Source organism: Impatiens glandulifera, chromosome 5 (genome assembly GCF_907164915.1).
Source record: "Impatiens glandulifera chromosome 5, dImpGla2.1, whole genome shotgun sequence".
NCBI classification, from domain to species: Eukaryota; Viridiplantae; Streptophyta; class Magnoliopsida; order Ericales; family Balsaminaceae; genus Impatiens; species Impatiens glandulifera.
In genome coordinates, this window is record NC_061866.1 from 44,483,733 (window position 1) to 44,503,154 (window position 19,422).

Here is a 19,422-nt window from a genome sequence, read left to right on the forward strand (position 1 = left end):
AATATGTATATATGTGGGGGTAGAAAAAGAGTAAAATCTTATTTTGTCGCTGCGTTTGTTGGCCGGTTGAGAAAAAATGGGTATGGGTATGCATATGAGGTTCCATTAGAGATGCCCTAAGTTCTTATTATTTGAATTTTAGTATTTCTATATAGTTTAGCTAAATTATCAAGTTATGATTTTATAGCATTAGACTTATATATTCCATTCAATTTATTCTTTAATCTTTAAATTGTTATAGAAAGGGAAAAAATGTTAGGCTTTTTTAATTTAGTTTATTCAAAACAACCTCACTTAAACTAAAATATTGTTTAGTATAGCCTAGGTAAGATTTGATTTTTTTACAAGCTCAAAGAATTTATGTTTAGGGTAAATAACAGTATATCTTGTTAGAAAAGAATTTGATGATCTTTTCGAAAAACATGACTTACACCATCACACAATTGCGGATAAAATTGAATCATTGCATAAAGAAGTTGTGACAAAGATGCATCACGTCAAAAATATATACATTAGACTTATGACCAATATAAATGAAAATCTTTATTTTAATTGGATATTGCATTTTCAATTTACTATCTTCAAAATTAGCCAAATAAACATAAAATTCATTTTTTCAATATATGTCAAGCTTTGATCTGACTTTTTTTCTATGCATTTTCTCACGTTTTATTCTTAATCAAGGCCTTGTTTGATTCATTATTCATTATATTTGAATTTTATCTTATCCCAACATAAATTCTATTATCAACCATATTATAATCATCAATCAAATAGCATATATTTGTTTTTAAATATATATTTTATTGTTAGATTGATACCATTAATATTTTTTTGTTTAAATAACTCAATTTTTAATAATTTGTAAAAAAAATACTTCAACAAAGTTTTAGAATTTTCTCATCCATTCTAGCTTGTTATTAGTTTCTTTTTAAACTTTAATTTAATTTAAATTACATTTGTATAATTTATATAATTAAATATATTTAAAATTTATCTAAGTTAATATTTTTAGTCAACTTTAATTTAAGATAAAAATATAACAATATTATAATTAATTTAAGTAATGCTAGTTCTCTTTAACTAAAAAGTATTTAATATTTAATAAATCAACATGGTCTCAATTAACCAATTTAATATTTATTTAAAATTATTTTTTATATTATATATAATTAGTTTATGGTTTCAAAAGAAACTGTATTTATTTACTTTAATATTTTAAAAGAGTACGAAAGAGCTAAGAACAACTAAGATAGGTTCAAATTTTCACACTTGATTAGTAACATTTAAAATTTCCTTAATTACATATCATTAAAATAAATACATTTCAAAAGTTCAATAATTAGTAATCTTAATATGAGATAAATGATGAAAAGAATACTTTCAAATGTTCAATATTTGAATCAGTGCCAATTGGGATATGGGAGACCAAATTTGTCCTTATATCATTTGACCATTCAATCATTCAAATTATGGGTTCTACATTTGTTGTTATTTTGGATATAATTCAAATCTAAATTTATTATTCTTAATCATGAATTGAATTGTAATTTTGAAGAGAAAAAATTTAAATTAAAACTTAAATGTCATATTATACAATATTCAATTCAAATTCTTTATTTTAAGTTAATCAACCAACATTAATAAATTTGAAATTGAATTACAATTCTAAACTCATATTAAAACTTTACTATGTTTGGATTATTATAAATTTATAATTCTATATTTAACTAAGGACGTTGAATCACATTAAAATTGAAATTGGGGTCTAATTTTAAATATTTTAAACTAAGGAATTATAATGAAATATATATAATTTTGTATGTTGTAATTACATTATGCTCACGTTAGAATTGTAATTATGTGTGATTTTCCTAACATATTAAATTTTAGTTAAATTATAATTATTGAAATTGAATTAGAATTCTCCTCCAGTTAGCTAGTATTGGAATTGCCGAATGGTGGTTTAATATGTTAAATTATTTTTTTTATGATGAATGTCCTAATTTATAAAGTTTCAATTTTATAGTTTAAAATTATATAAGATATATTATATCTCTGTTAATTTTCTAAAACATATTTATTCCGTTTTTTTCAAAGTTAATAATTAAATTGTAGTTTAATTTCAATCCATAACAAATTAAAATCATTATTCTAATTCAATATTATATAAACCCAAACAAAATATAGCATTCATTATTCTAATTTCTAACTCATAAATTATTATTATTATTTTTTTTAAAGAAAAATAATTTTTATTAATTCAAATAATCAAATAAGGAGTTATCGAAAATTAAATTGCAAAATAATATTAGCAAAATCAAAATAAATAAATAAAAATTTATGTGTTAAATAATATGTCATATTTGTAGTAATTAAAATTATAATTATGAAGATGGAACCATCTTTTGATTTTTTTTTAGATGACTCAAAAAATTCGTAATGATGAGGGATGAAGTAGTCTAACAAATCAATCAAACAGAGTCGAAAGAATTTCAACAAAATATTCTTAGCGACATTGAATTTTATCATTGACCAAGGGTTGGTTAGCAACACCAGAAAAAGTCATGTCAAGTGATAACACCATCTACATACATATATGTTCAAAAAAGTGAGAAACCCGTAGAAATAATGAGAGAATACTTGTAAGAAGGTCTCCGAATAAAAGATCTTATTCAATGATTCTTTATTATAAAAATAAAAAACAACACCAGATCCGATAATTTCATATCAATTTTTGTTAAAAAGGGATAGACACGGAATCGAGAAAACATCACCAACACAATCGGAGGATATATAAGAGCAGCAAACGATCCACCGAAAATTAAGAGAATTATTCTGATCACAACAATTCGGGATAAAAAATTCAATCTGACTAAATAAGATGTCGTATCAAACAAAATAAAATATCAACTCAAATCTAAGTGGTGAGAAAAAAACATAACAAACTCCAAGAAGCCAAAAAATAGTGTCTTTTCAATTTTTTTTAAATTTTTTTTCTAAAAAAAGAGAAAAAAAATAAATAAATGTTTAACTCATAAATTTATATCGTCATCAATCCATTTATCTATATATATAATGATGCTTAATTTTGAAAGTGTCCGGATTGTCGGGACGAGAGTTGTGGTTAATTTGGATATATATGTTAAAGTAAATGGATACTTGAGTCGAATTCTGAGTTGAACCCGCTCATTAATTTAAAATGGTTAAAAATAAAATTAAAAATATTATAAGTATGTTTCAAACTCGCAACCTAACAAAAACAAGTATAACTCTTTAACCAATTAAGCTACTAACACTTTATATTTTAAATTTAACACCAAATTTGATGAACGCAGTACAATATATTTTTATCCGTGTGAATCGCACGAGTATCTTCCTAATTTATATAATAACATATATAATTGATATTTTTTTACATCTTAATAACCTGATAATTAATGTATAACCATATAATTAATATTATGTAGTTATAAAAATGATTGTATAAGCATTGTCACTCATTAATTATGATATAAAAAATGAAACTCTATTCTGACCACAAATCCATAATCCACTTCATGAAAATCTCTAATTTATATATTAGTGGGTGATATTATATTTTGGGGGCATTCATAAAAACAAAAACAAAATTAATAAGAATAATACACTCCATACAATCATATAATTAATCTTTAACCCTAACAAGAAATTAATTATCAAATTATTCATTTGAAACTAAGAAGTGACTAAGCCACCTTCTTACATAAAGTGAGCATCTTTCATAACCAATAATTAAAGTTAAATTACTCAACTTTTATATTTTTTTTTTTATTTTTTTTCTAAAAAGGGTCTAGAGACAACTATATATAAGACACATCACACATGTTTAATATGAAGTATATTCCAATTGGACAAGTTTGTAACATAAATTAAAGATATTAAAGCATTAATAAATAAATAAATTATTCCAAGATTTAACATTAAACAAATCGCATTATGACGACATATTCTCTAGATAGAGAAGATACATGAACCAAATCTAAGTGAATGAATTCATAATCAAAATTTATGGTAAAGTGGGGTCTCAAGTTGAGAGAGTAATTTTACCCAAATTCCTTCCTTATTCGAAGGGCCTTTCTCTTTCAATCATCTAATTATTAAACATTGTTTATTTTTTTACATTTTTTACCCCCATTTGTTGCTCCAAAAGTCCTCTAGAAAATTAGGAACAAATCAACTTTCTTCTTTATCCATCCATATTTCCTACATGGGTCAAAATTCTTTCAACGTGTATCACAATACATGACGGTGGTAAGCCTTGAATTTAAATTTCATATCATTTTAACTATTAAGAATGATTAATACAAGCATGCACATTAATTAATGTTCTATTACAATAGACTCATTTAAAGTACCTTTTATAACTACATTTAGGTTTGAATTAGAAGAAGTACAATAAATTTAATAATTAATTCTTGGAGAAATCGAATAATAGCACTTGTTCATCCAATTCAGAAATAAACAAGCTACAACAAGGCTTAACAATTTTTTTCCCTTTTGTGTAATCAAATAGGCAGCCAAAACAATTGAGCATCAAACAATCAAACAATCAAAGAAACAGAGAGCATGACACCAAGATTATACGTAGAAAACCCAAATTAAGTAAAAACCACGGGACACTTCGGCCACTTAAATCATTCACTATATCAAATGGGTATACAATGTAGTTCAATACAAGCCTAGAGGTAATCTAACAAAAGTTATCAATTGACCTCATCATAACTTGTCATTCACATATATTATCATCATCACTAAAGATGGCTAACCAAATGGAGAAGAGATAAAGGAAATCAGAAGAAGAATCTGCTGCTTCAATGGAGAAATTGTTGCTTCAATGGAGGAAGAACTGCTGAAAGAGAGAGAGAAAAAAAAAACCCTCAAAAACTGCTGTGTTTTTTTTTGCCTTAATTAAATATGGTCTAATGGGTTTTATTAATTTGTTAGGCCCAGCTGTCAAATGAGCTGACCCAACAAATCTCCCCCGTCAACGCAACTTTGCGGGCTCCAATAAATCCGCTATCTCCCGACAATCTTCAAACTTGTCCTTAGGCAAGGATTTCGTAAACATATCGGCATCATTCTCACTTGTATGAATCTTCTCCAAGTTCAGCTCTTTTGCCTCAAGCACATCACGTATCCAATGATATCTCACGTCGATGTGTTTGGATCTCGAATGAAAAGCTGAATTCTTTGAGAGATGAATGGCACTTTGACTGTCGCAAAACAAAGTAAACTTCTCTTGCTTTTGGCCCAACTCTTGTAGGAACTTCTTCATCCATAACACCTCTTTACATGCCTTAGTAGCTGCAATATACTCAGCTTCTGTAGTAGACAAAGCAACACACTTTTGTAACCTTGACTGCCACGAAACAGCACCGCCTGCAAAGGTAACCAAAAAACCTGATACAAATTTTCTTGAATCAACATCACCCGCCATATCAGAATCTATAAAGCCTTCCAAAATAGGAGTATCACTTCCGAAGCATAAACGTGCTTTCGAAGAGCCTCGAAGATATATGAGAATCCACTTAACAACCAACCAATGTTCTTCTCCCGGGTTGGAGAGATACCGACTAACAACACCAACTGCATGTGATATGTCCGGTCTTGTACATACAATGGCATACATAAGACTACCAACTGCAGAGGCATAAGGTACATTCTTCATTTCATCTTTCTCTTTCTCACTTGTAGGACATTGTTTAGAACTCAACTTGAAATGACCTGCAAGTGGAACTGAAATCGGTTTTTCATTTTTCATTGCAAACCTCTCAAGTACCTTCTCAATGTACTTCTCCTGTGATAGCCAAAGTGTTCTGTTCTTTCTGTCTCTTGTGATTTCCATGCCTAAGACCTGCTTCACTGAACCCAAATCCTTCATCGCAAAAGACTTGTTCAAATCCCTTTTGAGCTTCTCAATTTTGCAATATCTTGCCCAACAATCAGCATATCATCAACATAGAACAAAAGAATAACATAATCATCAACACCGTATATCTTGATGAAAACACAATGATCAGAAGTAGTCTTACTGTACCCATTTGCTTCCATGAAGGAGTCAAATTTCTTGTACCATTGTCTAGGCGCTTGCTTGAGCCCATACAAACTTTTCCTCAACCTGCAGACAAGATCTTCTTTACCTTTAACTTTGAAACCCTCAGATTGTTCCATATAGATCTCTTCCTCCAAGTCACCATGGAGAAATGCAGTCTTCACATCCAGTTGTTCAATTTCCAAATCTTGACTAGCAGCCAATGCTAACACAACTCTGATGGATGACCTCTTCACAACCGGTGAGAAGATCTCTTCAAAATCAATCCTCTTTTTCTGTCCAAAGCCCTTCACAACCAGTCTTGCTTTGTATCGAGGTTGTGAGATATTCTCTTGATGCTTTAACTTGAATACCCACTTGTTCTTCAAAGTCTTCTTTCCTTTCAGAAGTTTCACCAAGTCATAAGTCTCGTTCTCTTGCAAGGAATTTATCTCTTCTTGCATTGCCACCGACCACTTGTTCTTGTTTTCATGAGACAATACTTCTTGATAGGTTTCTGGTTCTTCCCCGTCAGTCAACATCACATACTCATTGGGAGGATACCTACTAGAAGGTTGTCTCTGCCTACTAGATCTTCTAATATGCTGATCATCAGGTGGTTCTAGAGAACTATCATCATCTTGTTCAGCTTCCTCTGTTGGCTCAGCATCAACTAGAGGAGTCTCATCAACCTCAACTTGGGCATTTTCCACATCATTGGGCTGTGATTGTGGTGTACGAATCCTACCATTGTCAAGCAATTCATTCTCTGTAGACTTCGGCTTTTCTTTTTTCTCAAAGTCTTCAATGGTCTGATCTTTAAAGAATACCACATCTCTGCTTCTAATGAGTTTCTTGTTAACCGGATCCCAACATCGGTACCCAAATTCTCCGTGGTCATACCCAATAAAGATACATTGTCTCGTCTTGCTATCAAGCTTAGCTCTCTCATCTCGAGGAACATGAACAAACACTTTACAACCAAAAACTCTCAAGTGATCATAAAAGACGTCTTTACCTCTCCAAACTCTTTCTGGAATGTCGTCATCTAAAGGAGTTGAGGGTGAAAGGTTTATCAGATCAACTGTTGTCTTCATTGCCTCTCCCCAAAAGGATTTTGGCAACTTAGCATGAGATAACATACACAAAATTCTCTCATTGATAGACCTGTTCATCCTCTCTGCAACTCCATTCTGTTGAGGTGTTTTTGGCACAGTCTTCAAAATCTTGATCCCATGACTTTTACAGTATTCCACAAATGGTCCTCTGTATTCGCCACCATTGTCCGAACGAACACATTTCAACTTCTTCCCAGTTTCTCTCTCCACTTTAGCATGAAACAACTTGAAGTAATTCAATGCTTGATCCTTAGTCTTCAAGCAATATGCCCACACCTTCCTTGAGCAATCATCGATAAAAGTGATGTAATAATGAGCACCATCTAAAGTCAAGGAATCCATAAAACATATGTCTGTGTGAACCATATCTAGGATATTGGGCTTCCTAGATGGAGAGAAACTTTTGAAAGAAACTCTATGTTGCTTACCAACTAAGCAATCTGTGCATGTCTTCAAATCTGTGGACTTTAAGACTTGAAGATTGATTGTCTTGGAGAGAACTTGCATGCCATTCTGACTTAAGTGACCAAGTCTCTTATGTCAAAGCTGTGTTGAACAATCATTAACTACATTTGCTTCTCCCCCGTAAGACTTAGTCTTTGTCACATAAAGAGAACTGACCTTCTTTCCTTTAGCTATCACCAAAGACCTCTTAGTGAGTTTCCATTTTCCTTCACCAAAGTAACTATGATAGCCCTCATCATCAAGAATACCAGTAGAGATCAAATTCATCCGAATATCAGGAACATGTCGAACATTCTTCAAAAGTAGCTTGCACGAAGTGTTAGTATCTAAATAGACATCTCCTTTTCCAACAATCTTACACGTGACATGGTTTCCCAACGTCACTGAACCAAACTGTCCACTAGTGTAAGAAGCAAATATATCACAACAATTTGTGACATGATAAGAAGCACCTGAGTCTACCACCCATTATGTATCTTGAGAAACAAGGTTGATACTATCATTGTCGTAAACAATATCGATGTCGTTACCACCCACATCTGCAACCTTACTACTTTCATTTTTCTTATTCTCCTTTTGTTCCCGCTTCAAAGATCTGCACTGATACTTCTTGTGTCCTGGCTTGCCACAATGATAACATGTAATCTCTTTCCTCGAGTTGGATGTTCCTCGTGACCTGTCTGAACTGCCACTACGATTCTTTGGAGTTTTACTTTTACTTCTACCTCTTTTCTCAGTCACGAACACCTGACTTGGAGTCGAGAAGCCTTGTTCTTTTCTTCTAGCATCTTCATTCAGCACGCTCTCTTTCATCATTTTCAAAGTGAGCTTACCTTGTGGAACAGAATTGGTAATTGAAACCACAAGTGTTTCCCAACTATCAGGCAGAGAATTAATCAAACACATAGCATGAAGCTCATCATCAAATTTCATTCATATCGCAGCCAACTCATTTAGAATCCCCTGAAAAGCATTTAGATGCTCAGACATAGAAGACCCATCTTGATATTTCAACGAGCAAAGCTTCCTAAATAGAAATGCTCTGTTTTGAGTTTGTTCTTCTCATACAGTTCACTCAAAATAGTCCACACCTTATAAGCATTAACTTCAGTAGCCACATGCTGATACACACTGTTGTCAACCCATTGCCTGATTTTACCAACTGCCTTTTTGTTTAGCTTCTTCCAATCTGCATCTGTCATAGCCTCTGGTTTTCCTTTATCACCCAAAATAGTGTCTTCATAATCATAATTACACAATAAGTCCTCCATCCGTGACATCCAGATTGTGTAATTGGTAGCTATGACTTTGATCATCGTTCCATTACTACTCAACGATTCTTCCATTTGAATTATACAAGAATCACCACCAAACGACCTCAGCTCTGATACCACTTGTTGGAGAAATCGAATAATAGCACATGTTCATCCAATTCATAAATAAACAAGGTACAACAATGCCTAACAATTCTTTTTCCCTTTTGTGTAATCAAATAGGCAGCCAAAACAATTGAGCATCAAACAATCAAACAATCAAAGAAATAGAGAGCAGGACACCAAGATTATACGTGGAAACCCCAAATTAGGTAAAAACTACGGGACACTTCGGCCACTTAAATCATCCACTATATCAAATGGGTATACAATGTAGTTTAATACAAGTCTAGAGGTAATCTAACAAAAGTTATCAATTGACCTCATCCTAACTTGTCATTCACATATATTATCATCATCACTAAAGATGGCTAACCAAATTGAGAAGAGATAAAGGAAATCAGAAGAAGAACCTGCTGCTTCAATGGATGAATTGTTGCTTCAATTGAGGAAGAACTGTTGGAAGTGAGAGGAAAAAAAAACCCAAAAACTGTTGTGTTTTTTTTTCCTTAATTAAATATGCCCTAAAACCCAACATTAATTTATATTTTAGAACATTACAAAATATTAGAAAACAGTATAACTCACACTTCAACTTAAAACGTCTTAAATGAGAATCGAATCTGTGACTTTTAATCTAATAAAAATCATTCTTGTCACTTAAGTTATCTTAGTGAGTTAATCAAATCCAAACCCAATGAATATTTTCAAATGGGTAAAAGTGTACTTATTTTACTTATAGTTGTGGAAGACGAAAATATTATGGAATGAAGTTCAAATTCGAAACCAAAATTAGGTTGTTCTAGGCCGCCGATCTCGATTAGCCATCTAAAAGAGAGGACCTTTTATCTACTTAATCTACAAATGTTTTTTATAATGATGTTATAAAAACACATAATAAGTCTGTAAAAAGATATTGATATAGCTGCTTTCATTTGGCTGCTTCATTGTATCAGAGTTGCCTTAACAGGAAAAGGTGAAAATGAGATATAGGTGGTTTTAATAATAATAATGAAATAAAAGGCTAATTATAATAAAGACAAATTACAATAACTTAGATAGATGCATCACCTAGACTTTTGAGGCATGATAGAAATATTAAAGAATTCATATACAGTGACAAGCTTGTTTGATATTGGTTATTTGAAAGAAAAATTTAATTTGTTCTGGAAAAGTAAAGTTATTAAAAAAAATAGTTGAATAAATATAATGTCTTGTTTAATTTTGAATTTTAAAATTTAAAATTTATAATTGATTAAATAGTAATTTGATGATTAGCATTTAGAATGATATTGATGCGTACAAAAATAAATTTTAAAAGTTAAAATAAAATAAAAAATAAAAAAAAAACGCATTAGAGGTGCAAGTTGCAACCATATATATAGTTTGGAGAAACATTATTAGCTATTCTTTAATGGGTCGAATTAGAATTATTTAAATAATTCAGCGAATCAAATATTATTTCTATTAATTTATTATCATTTAATTTATTAATTAAAATATAATAAATAAATTTTCTTTTTTAAATTATTATTTATTATTATATATTAAAAAAAATCCTTTAAAAAAGTACCCTCCTCAAAATTATCATTAAAAAAAATTGAATCCAATCTAACCCGAGTATAGAAAAGTTATAAGTGTCATATTATACACTAATGCAGCACTTGATTTACCCTTAACATCATATTAAAGTAGATGTTAGGGTTTGAGTTTTAAAAAAAAAAATAAAGTAGATGTTAGGGTTTGAGTTTTTTTTTTAAAATGTGTGATATAGTTATTATTAATATTCCACTTGGTTGTAACTTTTTTTTTAACATTAAAAAATATTTATTTAAAAAGAAGGAGAAGAACCTATCTTTTAGTTAGACCTTAACATTTATAATAATGGGTATTAATAATGCATGGTTCGAGTTATATTGTTTGACATTTCGAGAAAAAAAAATGGTTCACCTTCTACTATGTTTCCAATAAGTTTATTCGACTAAGGTTATAAAAATTAAGAATTTATGTAAAATCGTAAGATTATCATAAACTCGTTATAAATCATATTTAACTATTAAATAATAAATCATTCAAAATATTTTAAACTTTATAAATAAAAATAATTCAAAATATTTAATAAATTGTTCATAACAACTTCTTAAATCAACAAATTAAATCATCAATATTTGTCTCATTACTAACATCAAAATTGTCTAAATCATCCATAACATTATCAACTTCATCTCTTTCTACTCCTTTTACATCAAGATCTTTTACATCATCTTGCTCGTACATTTTTTTTTCGTTTTCTCTACATTCAGTACTCTCTATAAATAAACGTGTTTGAGATGACGATGATCATAAGTATCATTTTCATCAAAAGAAACAGCTTCAATGTATGTCCTTTAACTTCATGTTGTACATGACAAATACCAAGTATACAATTTCTAGCTTTGTATGAACTTATAAACAAAAAAATATTAATGTTCTAATTTTAAACTTTGAATAATTAGGTAAGTCAAAGATATTTAAATAGAGTAATGATATATACAGTACCTTCGCACAGCACCTACCTAATTTTGAAAGAAAGAGAAAATATTTTTCTCTCTCTTGTATTTTTTTTAAGATATATTTTCTCTTTTTTCCAAATGAGGTAAGTGCTGTGCGAAAGTACTGTATAAGGGTGCTGTATATATCATTACTCATTTAAATATATGTAAAAACAAAAATATATCATTTCAAATGCACTTCAATTCTATTTACAACCTCTTGACTTTGTGTTTATAGTCATTTTTGCAAATTTAGAACCAAATAATCCTTATAAAGATTCAAGCTGGATATCTATTTACTTATCATATTTTCATCGGTTAGCATACTTTCAATACACTATATAAACCCTTTTTAATATAAAAATTGGATTTAAAATCACAATTATAATGATACCCTTTTTAATATAAAAATTGGATTTAAAATCACAATTATAATAATATTGAGGATTTAGATAATAACCAGTAGCATGTAAGGGTATGTAGAGTTAAATTGCTCATTGTTCATCAATAACCTTTCAAATAAGTTCATAACTAAATTGAAGACAAACAATATATTATGAATACATAGATAAATGAATATTTTATATAATTAAAAAATAATAAAAATACAAATGTTACTTATTTTCTTCTCTTTATAGTGTTGAAGTTGACTTTAATCTTTTCTTTAACTTCATCCATTTGTTCATAAATAAAATTTATGGGTTTAACATCTGAATCCATCATTCTAAGTACTTTAATTTAATTAGAGGTCTCGCAACTTTGAGAAGTGTAATTATATTTGACCATAATCGACCACCAATAAACATTGCTTCAATTTTCTTTTCATCAACAATACTCGAGAATGACTTTGATCTCCAATTTCTTAAACTAAATATAGTCATTAGTGGAACTTTTAAGTTAATAAAACTTCGAGATATGCAGTGACAAATCTTGTCTTTGCTGGTCTAATCAGGTTTCTTTCATCAGTAAAATGTTTTAATATAGATATAAGTAAAGATCTCGAGTATATATACATTGTTATATTTTTAGCACTCTCAATTGTCAAGGTTAATTTTTTTTCAAAATCTTCTAACATTAGATCAATACAATAAGCAACACAAGGAGTCAAATATAACATTTTTCTATCAACAATTCACTAGCTAATTTGTAATTAGCAACATTGTCACTAATTATTTAAATAATATTTTCTTCTCCAACTTTTTTCTACAATTGCATTTAACATTTGAAATATCTTCTCCGTTGTCTTAGAAATGTCGGAAGTGTTAGTAGAAGTTAGAAAACCGTTACTTTAGGACGGTTAACTAAAAATTATAAATAAAATGTTTTTTCTTATCAGTGTCCAACCATGTCTGACATAATTAAGCAACATGTTTTTCTCTATTCTATCTTAAAATCTATTAGCAATTCGTGTGTTAGTTTCACCTCTTTCTTTAGATATTTCACTCGTATTTTATGATAAATAGGTATTTTAAATCCTGGACCATGTCTAACAACCATTTCAAGTGTTTTTTTAAAATAAGAATTTTTCATAACATTGAAAGGAATAACACTAGTATAGAAAAAACGATAGATTATTTGACAAACATCCTCCGTTAAATTTTTCTTAAATATTTCACTAACTGGTTTTTTTTTTTACATTTAATCTTTTTATAAAAGGTTGTCTCGCACCTTGTCAAATTATTTTGAAATAATTTACATATCTCCTCTCGTTCATCATCTTCATTCTCATTAATATATTTTTGTCTTTTTCATTTTTTTTCCTCATCATTTTGATAAAAAAAAAATCTATAATCTATAATTTCACATCATCAGAAACACTAATACAAGGCTCAGCTTTATGTGTACAATCTAAATTATGTTTGAAACAATATATTTCACTCAAGAATAATTTAAAACAAAATTTTCATTTTCCTTTCTTAGAATTGCTATAAATATCAATTATATACTCCCAACCAATATTAGAGCTATTTTATGATTTATTCTTATTTAACTTATGAACGACATAACCCGATAATGACATTAGTTTATAAGTTAAAAACTTCTGCGGAATATAAAACAATAATATTTTAATAAATTAGATATGCCAAATATGTTTATATGTGATATTAATTATAAGTTATATAGGAAATATGTAATGTAAATAATTATATATTATTATTATTTATGTAAATAAAATTAAAACTAAGTTATTAATTAGGATAATTATTTGGTTGAAAATTTTATAACTAGAATGTCTAACTAAATTAGGGAGATGTTTAAAATTTATTATTAATAAAATAATAATATATAGGACATTAAGACCAGCCGCAGCAGGAGAGCATTTGGGGTGTCATTTGGGTGTCAAAAGAGGAGGGTGGGAGACAACAGGGGCAAAAGTGGGTGTCAAATTTTGGGTGTCAAAATTTGACATGGGTGTCAAATTTTGTTTTGCCCAATGAGAGGCTGCCATGTGGCAGGATAATATCTACCTTTTGATTTTAGTTTTCTTATTTTAAAAATACATTTTAATAATAATTGATCAATAAATAAAAAAAATTATATCAATATTTTTTATTTTTCACGATCTATAAATAGAGACTTGGTTTGTGTCATTTGGACACCAAAAAACTTCAGAAATTTTCTACCATATTATCATCCTTGTTTGTATCACCTTTCTTTTGAAATCTTCAAACTCTTTCATGGATCCTTCACAAAACTACAACTTCTTTCCAAATTACTTCCCAAATCAAGCTCAAAACCCAAATATACAACCTTCGAACCAAAACATTGAACGTCCGGAATCCATCATAATATTCCACAACAATATATGATGCCACCCAACTTTGGCATGCAATACCCGTATAACCATCATTATATGCCTTATGGCTATCCACCTATCTCTGGAAATAACTTTCATGTCGCTCATACCAACTATTCAAACAGTGAACAACCAAATAATTTAAACACACAACGTTTCAGTAGTGGTTCAACTGATATTCCCGAATTTTACATAATATGATTGTGGAGGATGAACGAGATTCGTATTCACGAAATTGGGAAAATATCGACTTCGAACGTTCGAATAATTCCGGGTCTAGTTCCTCAGGTAATGTCCAAAGAGAAGTGCTACCTCAATTTCAAGTGCATGTTGAAGGCCGATCTGAATCAAATATTCATACTAGGGCCGATCTACGTGACAAAGCACAACATATTCAATTGAAGAAAGATCTTGTCATGCACATTTGGAATAAATTTGGAACAACTCTCGATTCGAGTTTTAAAAACACTATTTAAAAAATTACCAATGTTTAGAGTGTTTGTTTTCTTCTTCGTTTTAAATAATATTTGTATGTTTGATTTATCAAGTGATGAATAATATTGTTTGTGGTTAAAAAAAATAAAATTATGTATATGTTTAAATGATGTGGAAGTGAGAGAAAATGAAAAAGTAATTTTGATACCTTGAATAACACGCTGCTGTATGACATGTTAAAAAGTGGGTGTTAAAAGAAGTGTTAAGCTGACGTGGCAAGGTGTTAAATAAAAAAATTTGACACCCTGCTGTGGGTGGTCTAAGACCAGCCGCAGCAGGGGAGCAAATGAGGTGTTATTAGGGTGTCAAAAGAGAAGGGTGGGAGGCAGCAGGGGGGGCAAAAATGGGATCAAATTTTGGGTGTCAAAATTTGATATGGGTGTCAAATTTTGTTTGGCCAATGAGACGCTGCCATGTGGCAGGATAATATTTACTTTTGATTTTAGTTTTCTTATTTTAAAAATACATTTTAATAATAATTGATCAATAAAAAAAAAAAAATTATATCAATATTTTTTATTTTTCACGATCTATAAATAGAGACTTGGTTTGTGTCATTTGGACACCAAAAAATTTCAGAAATTTTCTACCATATTATCATCCTTGTTTGTATCACCTTTCTTTTGAAATCTTCAAACTCTTTCATGGATCCTTCACAAAACTACAACTTCTTTCCAAATTACTTCCCAAATCAAGCTCAAAACCCAAATATACAACATTCGAACCAAAACATTGAACGTCCGGAAGATCCCATGAATACCGGAATAAATTTGGAACAACTCTCGATTAGAGTTTTAAAAACACTATTTAAAAAATTACCAATGTTTAGAGTGTTTGTTTTCTTCTTCGTTTTAAATAATATTTGTATGTTTGATTTATCAAGTGATGAATAATATTGTTTGTGGTTAAAAAAAATAAAATTATGTATATGTTTAAATGATGTGAAAGTGAGAGAAAGTGAAAAAGTAATTTTGATACCTTGAATAACACGCTGCTGTATGACATGTTAAAAAGTGGGTGTTAAAAGAGGTGTTAAGCTGACGTGGCAGGGTGTTAAATGAAAAAATTTGACACCTGCTGTGGGTAGTCTAAGGAGCAAGGAAACTGGAAAAATGAATATATACTCTTTATTGGGACTATGCAAACGGTTAAAAAAAATAGTTCTGCAAAAAATGAAAAGATGCTTATATCAGTACGACCCCAAAAATTGGATGGTCTCATCCCAATGTAAAAGAAACGTGAAGAAAAAAAAATTAAATACCTTAATTTTAGTTTAAAAAAATTATTAAAGTCCTCATTTAAATATCGAGGAAAAAATATAAATAATTAAACTTATCAATTTTTTCGTTTTTAGCGTTTTCAACCGTTTGACCAAGTCAACACGTGAGTCAGCGCCGACTCTAAATTTCTGCAATTTTTGTGACTCGATTTCCTTAGATAGAAACGCAAACTCGGACGAGTTTAGTAGTTTTAACAGCACTATAATAGACTCAAAACTATAACTAGAATATGGAAACCAATAAATGATTCTTCTCCTCTTTTAAGGCCATATAGATGAGACTAAGAATAGCCCCAAGTCTAAGAGACTCAAAATATTACATACTATTTTCTATATATAAGCCACTAATCACTATAAACCCACTAATTAATTTTACTAACTACCATAATCAACTTATACTACTACTAATTACATACTCTTACATTACTCACCACCCTCAAGAAATCCTTATTTTCAAGGATTGATCGGAGTTTAACAAGCACACCACCTTATGTAGAATTTTGAAGAATGACGAAAGTTGGTCAATGTCCAACATTATGTATAATAGTGTTGTGGTGGAAAGTATGCAAAATGACAAGAATTTGATTGACCTTAGTCGGTGCGAAAATTTTGGAGAGACAAGACACATAATGTATTTAGAGGTGAACTAAAACTTCATCCACAAGTGCACAATTTCTTCTTCTGGAGCAGCAGGAAACAAGATATACATTTTCCCTTTTTGTTTATTAAAGAAAAATAGAAACTAAATAAACAAACAGGCCAAATGGAAGTAACTTCTGAATGGGTAGCAACTCAAAGACACAACAACCTTTTGCGAGTGAAAAGAGTCGAAGCACTGTCATTGGCAGGGGCAGCAAAAGACAATCAAAAAGAGTCCTAGAGCTTTGATACATGTAAACAATTTGAAGAGGTGATTTTTCGTATATATTTGGATTACAAACTAATACAAAGAGAATGTAATTCATAGAAAAAAAAAAACTAATTAAATGAAGTATAACTTCCTAGATAAGCATAAATATAAGTCTTTTGTTGGGAAGACAAACATCAACAACCACTTTAAGTAAATGATCTTGAAAATGATAAGAGTGTGATTTGAAATAAACCTAATTTGATATTTTCAGAAAATCAATTGAGGGGAAAATCAAGAAACCCTTCGAATGCCAAGAATATGCAGGTGGGGGAATGCTTTATAAATCATGTTAGCACATGGAAGGAATGTCAATTAGACTTTGATCAAGATGCACTAAGGTAAAGGAGATCAACCGAGCATAAAGTCACTAAAACAATATTTGTTGCTAGTACATCTAAAGATGTGCTCCCAATTTGATCACATAACAACATGCTAAAGTGGTCACAATCAATGGAAAGTCATCCATCTTTAACTTCAACACTAAACCAAGACAATGTTTAGTCTTTCACTTATAGTGAAGCTATGCAAACCTAAGAGAGTTAATCCAGATTCAACAACCATTTAATTTCATTATTCTAAATATTACATTACTCTTCTATTTATAAGTTGCTAAATCATTCACCTCCTAAGCCACTAACTACCATTCTATCCTTATACACTAATACTTTTGGAGCTACCATCTATGAAATCTTGACCGAAAGGAATGCTCACACATCAAGCAGAGTTTATTGAAATGATGACCAGATAGTGATGCATTACACATAGCACAAAACAAGGTAAGTTCCTTAACTAACTGGTGTACTCTCTATATATACTAACTAACACTTCAGGACTACTGTGTATATTATGTCTTCAAAATTATTCCATCTATTAGATCCCTTTCTGTATCAACCTTCTATTACAAATTTACATCTAACCCTAACACATTAATGACTCACCATATACTTTTCACCAACTTTTTATGTTACCATCATTCCTGTAGTTGCAAATATCAACTGAAGCAAACTTCTTCTTCTCCCTGCACATTTTCTGAGGAGTGCGTGGATTATGGAATCACAAATTAATAACTTACCTGATTTCAACACATTACGGGTAGCTCCTTGTAAGAGTCTTTAACTTAAGAGGTTGAAGTTTCAAGTTCAATTCTCACTTAACTGAAGTGAGAGTCGTATCGGTAGGAAATTGTGCTTGCCTCCTACAAGGGAAATAAACATGGTCTCAAAAAGAAAAGAGAAAAACTTACCCAGATTCTTCACAGCAATACAATATATTCATCTGTTGTAAATTGGGGGTCTGCCTCTTCACATGATTCAATCCAATTAATGGAAACAAGAAGAAAACATGGCATTATTATATAGCAAAGTTAGTGCAAAGCCACAAGCATTTTGTTTGAAGAATCATATATATATACAAATCATTTACATCATTAACTTCAATGGAAGCGTGATAAGAACATGCTACACAGGAATGTACAGGATTCATAACAATCTTACTTACGCTAATGAGTACAATTATTATTTTTATGGAAATGAGCCTATGATACTACTAATAGACTGGATTCAGTCTCAATTGAACCTTCTCTCTCTCAGAACCACCTATTCCATTCGCAACAATTCTCACAACCTTCTTGAAAGAGAAGTGCAAGCAATTTGAAAGCACAATCCAACAGATTACCTCATAGACAAAATCAAATGCAGGATCCGCGGGTGAAGAAGAAGAAGATTCATCCCAATTCGACCATCCAAAACGATCAAAGTTCCATCCTCCTCCACCTCCACCACCGCCACCGCCAAAATAACCACCACCGTCACTCCCGTCGGATCCACCATCGGTAGCGGATCTACTCCGTCTTGTACGCTTCCGTCTACTGACCTGTCTCCGAGGAATCGTTTTCAGGTTACGAGATCTAACAGGAGGCCGTGCCATCGAGTCCACAGGGAAAATCACAGCGGAAACCTGGAGGCAGCCGGAAGATGAAGAGTGTTGTTCCGAATGGCGAGGGAATTTCGCGATTCCTAAGCCTTGAGTTGCAGATGATGTAATCGTATCGATGACAATAGTCAAATCCATGGAAACAAAGCTTGCGATCACGAATCTGGTGTGATTTCAGATGAAGAAATCGGTTTCGATTTGGAGAGAGAACGAATGTATTTTGCGTGAGACGAAGAAGAACAGTCGTGTAAATATCGCAAACTGGTGGCTTCTTACAAACCAGACTTTTCGAGACACGTATTAAAGTTTTTCTTTTCTTTTTTCATTTTCGTCCTTCATTTCTTATTAATTTCATTATTGACCCATCTACTTTGTTTAGAACTCGTATTTATATATATAAGTTTTAGGACTTATTTGATAATTTCCCTGATTAAGACAATTTAAATTAG

General features: G+C 30.6%; 1 protein-coding gene and 1 long non-coding RNA gene across 2 annotated transcripts; both read right to left on the reverse strand.

The window, feature by feature from the left end:
- Positions 1–14,173: 14,173 nt before the first annotated feature.
- LOC124937399 lies at positions 14,174–15,618 on the reverse strand. Its single transcript, XR_007099354.1, has 2 exons — positions 15,570–15,618; positions 14,174–14,311 (listed from the first exon to the last, which is right to left on the reverse strand). It is a non-coding gene; the product is annotated as an uncharacterized LOC124937399 (long non-coding RNA).
- Positions 15,619–18,368: 2,750 nt separating this feature from the next.
- On the reverse strand, positions 18,369–19,232 carry LOC124938713. Its single transcript, XM_047479208.1, has one exon. The coding sequence runs from the start codon at positions 19,109–19,111 to the stop codon at positions 18,587–18,589; it is 525 nt and encodes a 174-aa protein (XP_047335164.1). The 5' UTR covers positions 19,112–19,232; the 3' UTR covers positions 18,369–18,586.
- Positions 19,233–19,422: the final 190 nt, after the last annotated feature.

Bases quoted from the DNA above. Each gene is read 5' to 3' on its own strand.
- LOC124938713 (XM_047479208.1), bottom strand. From the start codon at position 19,111: ATGGATTTGACTATTGTCATCGATACGATTACATCATCTGCAACTCAA.